At 34.0% G+C, this 7,378-nt stretch overlaps 1 protein-coding gene across 1 annotated transcript; it reads left to right on the forward strand.

Moving 5' to 3' along the window:
- The first annotated feature begins 2,759 nt into the window (after positions 1-2,759).
- On the forward strand, positions 2,760-3,728 carry LOC124960169 (olfactory receptor 1086-like). The gene has a single exon (XM_047518741.1). The coding sequence runs from the start codon at positions 2,763-2,765 to the stop codon at positions 3,726-3,728; it is 966 nt and encodes a 321-aa protein (XP_047374697.1). The 5' UTR covers positions 2,760-2,762.
- The last annotated feature ends 3,650 nt before the right edge of the window (positions 3,729-7,378 follow it).

A 7,378-nucleotide genomic window follows, 5' to 3' on the forward strand; every position in this document is an offset into this window, starting at 1 on the left:
AATGGGTCAAAGGTGCTGGGTTTGGTGCTGCACTCCTGCAAACCCAGCTCCATGGGGGGCTGAGGCAGGAGAAATCAAAGTTCAAAGTCAGCTTCATCAATTTAGGGAGACCCTTTGTCAAAATTAAAAATTAAAAAAAAAGGCTGCTAATATTGTTTAGTGGTAAAGCACCCCAGAGTTCAATCCCCAGTACTGGAAAAATAAAGAAATAAACATACAAACAAATAAATAGAGCTGATTGTAGTTCAGTGGTAGAGTGCCTTGGAATTGAATCTCCAGGACTACAGGGAAAAAGTGAAAAAAGAAAGGAAAAGAAAAAATGCATTAAAGTTTTATACTAAACACCTGAGAGTAAAATTCCCAGAACAAATCATCAGGGAAAATCTTCAGGACTGTGGGGTTGTCCATGATTTCTTGAAATGACACAATCAACAAACAGCAACACAAAACTTAGACAAGTGGGTCTAGGTCTGCATCCAACCAAAAGATTTTGCAAAGCAAAGGAAATAGTGACCATAGTGCAAAAAGCAAACTATAAAAGTAGGATAAAATATTTGCAAACCATATTTCTAATATGAAACTCAATATTGAAAATATATAGGAAACTTCTAAAAAAGAAAAAAAAATCTGACTTACAAGTAGGCAAACATCTTGAAAATACTTTTCTTCAGTGAAGACAGTGACCTCCAGGTGTATTGAAAGATATTCCATACTCCATGTCACTAATCATCAGGGAAATGCACATCTGAAACATTTGAACAATAACTAACAGGGAACAAAAAGTAAATGTTTCCAGAATGGGCAGCAGGTAAGACCCATTCTGGAAACATTTACTTTTTTGTTATGAAGTACATCATTATGTTGCTGTATTAAGGCAGGTGACTACTGGGGCATATCCCCCTTGGGACACCCCCTGTGGGCTTCTTCAATAATTCTGTAAGTGGATATAAGCAATCTAAATTAGCCGTAATCACAGTGTACCTGAGTCTGTGTTGCTGTGTCTTAGGTAAGAGAAAATTTCAGATCATTTGACAGATATTTTGGACTTTCAAGTACAACTATGTCATTTTGTATTTAACATTTTAGCTGCTAAACTTCAAGTACTAAACACATTAGTTCTTACAAATATAAATCACATATATTCAACAAAATCTGTTTTATTACTTTAAACCAGCTTCTTGGTAAGGAAAAAAAAAAGGAAAATACTGAATTTGTGTGTTTCCATAAGTAAATAAGTGTGTTCCTTATCAGGTATACATTTTAATTTTTCTGATTTATATGTTTCAAAGTAAGGACATTTATGACTTTGATCACTGGATTATAAAAAAGTTTGATATATTGAACCATTGGAGCTCTTGTATTTTGATATAATAGTTAAGAAGCAGAGCCTAGATATGAGATCTATGACTTTCTCTTAACATGCCTCTATTTTTAATGATCTAAAATAGCCAAACCCATCTTGACCCAGCCTCTGCTTTAAATCCCTGAGAAGCAGGGGTGCAGCTGCATAAGGGAGCCACAGTGTAATGGGATCCAGTTGAACATACTGGAAAGAGCATGCACTCCTGAAGGAGAGCTGGGACTGCTTTTTAACTCTGGAAAACATTACCTAGAAAATTTGCTATTAGGTAAAACAATGTAATGTTCACGAAAGTTCATGCAGCAAATGGATGTTATGATTTATCCCCTTTATTGCAAATATAGTGCTTCCTCATGGAGCTCAAGATATGTGGGCTTTACCTTCAATTTAAATTGGATTAATGAACACTAATTTTATAACTTGCTCATAGTTATCTTCTCTTTAGTTCTCTGAAGTCTCTGAATATGTGTCATTATTGACTTACTGTGCAGAATAACTTTCTTTTAATATCTAATAGGAATGCCTGTCCCAAGAAGAATTTATCTGAAATCTTATATATTCAAAGGAAAAGTAAGCCCCTATAATGTAGAAAAAGGAACTGTAATAATTTTCACATATACTGCTTTTGCCAAATCACTCAGTTCACACAATTTATTATTCTCTAAAGAGTAATTGAGAAATATAAAATGTATTCATTGGAAAAATTCATATATCAAAATGTTTCATTGAATTTAATCCTAATAAGTTACCCTGTGAATGAACTAATTTAGCACATTCTATAATTAAAGCCATTCAGAAGATTTAAATTTAACATAATGTCACTAAATATTAACTGTAATGTTGAAATTAAATATTAAATTTAACATTGTATAGGTGAGTATATTATAGCAAATCATTCTTCATGGTTGATGACCAATATAAAATTCTGATTCTATTCCAATGCTATGTCCCTGACATAATAGCTAATTTTAAAAATATTTTTATTTGAAGATGGATACAATGAATAAATTTATTTTATTTATTTCTGTTTCTATGTGGTGTTGAGGATCCAACCCGCTGCCTCACACCTGCTAGGCAAGTGCTCTACCACTGAGGCAAACCCCAGCCAAAAGCTCATGTTTTAGATGTCAGAAGGAATTTTTTTCTCCCACTTACCTTGTATTTCAATGTGAATAATTTTGTAATAAGCTAATAGAATCTAATGGTATATTAATCAGTTTACCTGATGACTTAAGAAATGACATGGGTATAGTCACAGTGTAAACAGCCTTGTGTTCTATGTGGCTCTCCAGGGAATACTGGGAGCTGGCCATTCACCATCATACACACACACGCGTGTATGTCCATGCTCCTTAGGTTCACTGTGCTGTTCATTCTTTCCTAGTTATGTCGGTGTGATTTTATGATCATCTTCAAGTGTGCTCCATGGGATTTCAACATGAAGAATGTCACTGAAGTAACTGTATTTGTGCTGAAGGGCTTCACTGACAGTCCTGAACTGCAGATTTTCTTCTTCCTCCTGTTTCTAGCACTTTACCTGTTTACTCTCATGGGAAATTTAGGACTGATTGTCTTAGTCATTGTGGATTCCCGGCTGCACAACCCGATGTACTATTTTCTGGGTGTATTGTCTTCAATAGATGCCTGCTATTCCTCTGCTATCACTCCAAAGATGTTGGTGGACTTTTTGTCAAGGGAGAAAGCCATTTCATTTGGTGCATGTGCAGCCCAGATGTTCCTTGCTGTAACCTGTGGAACCACAGAGTGCTTTCTCTTGGCAGCCATGGCTTATGATCGCTATGTGGCCATCTACAACCCACTTCTCTATTCAGTGAGCATGTCACCCAGGGTCTATGTGCTGCTCATGGTGGCTTCCTGTGTTGGTGGGATTCTGCATGCTATAACACACACGACTGCCACTTTCAGCCTGTCCTTCTGTGGATCCAATGTAATCAAACACATCTTCTGTGACATCCCTCTTCTCCTTGCCATTTCTTGTTCTGACACCCGCCCCAACCAGCTTCTGCTCTTCTACTTTGCTGGCTCCATTGAGATATGCACTATCCTAATCGTCCTGATCTCCTATGGTTTCATTCTGTTGGCAATTCTGAGAATCCACTCTGCTGAAGGGAAGAGGAAAGTCTTTTCCACCTGTGGCTCCCACCTAACTGCAGTGTCCATTTCTCATGGTACTGCTGTATTCATGTATGTGAGACCAACATCCAACTATGCTTTGGAGCACGACATGGTAGTGTCTATATTTTACACCATTGTTATTCCCATGCTGAATCCCCTCATCTACAGTTTGAGGAACAAGGATGTAAAAGAAGCAATGCAGAGTTTTTGGGCAAAATTAGTTTATCATTAAAGTATATCTTTCCCTCTAAAATTATATTGAAAAAATTTGTGTGATAGGTATGTCAGTGTCAAGAGGATATAATGAAAGTGTGTATTTTAATGTGTTAGTGTATTTCTTGTTTGAAGACATTTGAAAATAAAGTTCATTGATGATCTCCACTATGTTGTTTTACATGCAGAAAAATTTTTAACATCCTTTTGCTTTTTACAATGTTCATACTGATATATGAATATGCATACATACCTATGAGCATCTATGCTGATACTAAGTGAAATGCTAAAAGATCCACACATGCTGGTGAATACTTACATAATATTTGTTTTAAAATTCTGGGTATGTTACTTTAACCTCCATCTAGATCATATTTTAGGTTCTTATATTTGGAATTACAAATTATTGTTTAGTAATATCTGTCTGGCTTGACCCAACACCATTTAATACAAGGAAAATAATTTTGTGTTCATAATCCTAGGGTGTTTTGCATAGTCATTTGTACCTGATTCTAGTTCAAAGCAATCTGCTACATCCTTATGTCTATGCAGCACACTACTCAGCTTGTGGTTCAGACACCACAAGCAACTGGATCAAATTCCAGGGTTTCATCACTGGCCCCTGTTTTGAGTGTGAATTATTTTTTCTCTTTTTTGGTATCTTCGAAAACACTGTTTTAAGACTATTCTCTAATTCCTCACCAATTGCAGTTAAGTATACATCTGCATTTTTCAAAATTACACTTTCACACAAGAATAACTGAAGGAAAACACATTTCAGAGTCGTGTGCTACTGGTTAACAGATTTTGCTTTACCTAGGACTAAGCCCACATCCACCATTAGGAGACTCCCCACAGTTTTGACTTATTTTTCTTTTAACTGCTAATACTCTGTGAGTCTGTTGCAAATGCACCTCTTCCTTATTGTCATGTTCCTGGAAGAAAAGAACAGAAAAGAACTCTGGTAAACTCATATTTAACCCTCCTTCCAATATACCTCATTTTATTTGAAAATATGGGCCTCAAATTTTAGTTTATATGATACTGTTTTTCCTTTCGTTATCACTACTTCTAATTATTTTGTGAATTAATTTCTCCCTCAAGACCACATTTATTTATTAATTATAGCAGAACAAAATCTTTATTATGTATTATATGAAGGATACTTTCTAAATATGTAACTAATAAATTTAAATGATAACACAATGGTAAAACTACAGAGCATCTCATATACAATGTATTCCTACTTAATGCATTTGAATTTGTTTTCATCTCTTAGAGGGTTCTCCCTTGTTATACCACATGACTCATTCCTTCAAATGTCAAATCCAAATCATGGATATTGATTTCTATTATCTCCACATATCTAAAGCATATAATTTTTTATTGAACCTGCATATACATGTTTTAAAATTAAGTATGGGAGAGTTCCTTATACACAATTCAAAATTCAAAAGATGAATTTTATGCTTTAAAGATTTCATCTGGATTATAGTAATCAATTACAAATATACTAAAAGTACAAATCATTATTTGAGAAATTAGATACATCTGTTGATTAAATACATAATTGACTAAGGAAATAATGAACAAGCATCCATATAGACAATTCATGGAAAAAGAAACTTTTTGTCTACAGTGTATGCATTTTAATAATGATTTGGAAACTGTTAATGTAAAATGAAATTAGATACTTTTATATGTACTTAAAATTGACAGTAATTAGAAAGATGGAAACTTCAAAGTAATTATGCAAAGTTGGACTAAAGGAACATTTCCTCTCTGCTTATGGAATGTAAAAGTAAGTTGTTTTGTGAACACAGTCTATTAATTTCTAGTATTTATATATTCAGGAATGGCAGAGAATATGATCCTGCTAGAAGAATTAAGATGGATGATTCCAAAATCAAACGACCAAGTTTAAAAAAATAAATATGTAGAATAAGAATTTCAGTAGCATATTATACAATTTCACTTAAAATATCTATAATGTTAAAGTATGTTTTATAAATACACCAATGTATGGCTCACCAATGATAAATGCAAGAGAATGACAAATGGTAGACAGTGCTCACCTCAGACCACAGAACAAAACTGACAGGTTAAAAATCATGATTAATAGGAAGAGGAAATATGTCCAATAGTTTCAATTTTGAAAAATGTGATTTTTATGGTAAAAATGAAGACTGATTAAGGTAAGCCAGGTATGGTGGCCTTGTGTATTATCCCAGCAATGTAGGAGGCTGAGGCAAGATTGAGCTTAAGGTCAGCCTAGGCAACTTAGGGAGATTCTGCCTCCAAATAAACAAAATAAAATAAAATAAAAATGAGCTATGGATATAGCTCAATGGTAAAGCACAGTTAGATTCAATCATATACACTGATGAAAGAAGAAAAAGAAAGGAAGAAGAAGGAAGTAAGAAGGAAGGAAGGAGGAAGGAAGGAAGGAAGAGGGAGGGAGGGAGGAAAACAGATGAGGAAGAGGGAAGGAGGAAGGGGAGTAGAGAGGAGGAAGAGGGAAGGAGGGGGAGGAAGGAAGAAAGAAAAAGGACAAAGATGAACATATAAAGTAGGTTTTGCTCTGACCTAATATTCATTAAGAAAAGAAAGCATGTTTTGACTTAAGAAAAACGTATAGTAATATTGTTAATATTTGTCAGAAATTTAAGGTTACCATGATCCTGGTAGTTAATTACATATATTTTTAAGTTATATAATTTGCAGATACAAACACTTTTCAGTACCCCAAATTCAAATCTTCAGTAAAGCAAAATCTATGGCAAACTGAGAAGACATTCATTGTATTGATAAAATATACACAATTTATTATTAAGAATGCATACAAATTATATGGGCAAAAAGCAAAATTAGGCTTGTTACTAAATAAGATACAAATAACAAAAGTATAAAATTATATGCAATTAAAAAAGACCTCATCATGATAAATTTCACAGGCCACAAAACTAGCTATTTTAAAGGACCAGTTTAGTGGCAATTCTTACATTAAGAGTGCCACACAACCACCACCTCTATCTAGTGCACCAAGGATTCCATCATTACAACATTCCCACTAAGCAATTTCCCCATCCTCACTTCTTTCCACCCCAGTAATATTTTTTCCATCTCTTTGAATCGTACATTTCATGTAAAGGATTCACAGTAAAGATGATCATTGTTGCCCACGTACTTTGAATTAGTACATGATCATCAAGATTCTTATCTTTAGTAGAATGTATTGACACTTAATGACTTATATAAAAAAAAGTTTGGTGTGCTTAACATGAGTGACACCCTCTCAATATTTTCAACTCTGTCAATACAATACTGTTAATTATAGCAATGATGTTTTTCATCAAATCTCTAGAACTCTTCTATTTTACATAATTGAGACTTTGAAGTTTACCTATTAGCAACCATTCATTTTTCCCAGTCCTCAGTTCTTTGCAACTAATTACAGATTTTCTGATTTAATAAGGTTGAATATTTTAAATATCTCATGTAAGGCAGATTATGCAGTGTTTCAGCGAGTGGCTTATTTAATTTACATAATGTTCTCCAGGTTCATCCTTGTTGTCATAGATTACAGGGTGTAATTCTTAAGGTTGAAATAATATTACCTCTTTTCTATATACTATTTTCAATTTATTCATGTAACAATGAATGGATAAT

Source organism: Sciurus carolinensis, chromosome 11 (assembly GCF_902686445.1).
Source record: "Sciurus carolinensis chromosome 11, mSciCar1.2, whole genome shotgun sequence".
NCBI classification, from domain to species: Eukaryota; Metazoa; Chordata; class Mammalia; order Rodentia; family Sciuridae; genus Sciurus; species Sciurus carolinensis.

What these genes read in the sequence shown, in the direction of transcription:
- LOC124960169 (XM_047518741.1), top strand. Translation starts at nt 2,763, where the DNA reads ATGATCATCTTCAAGTGTGCTCCATGGGATTTCAACATGAAGAATGTC.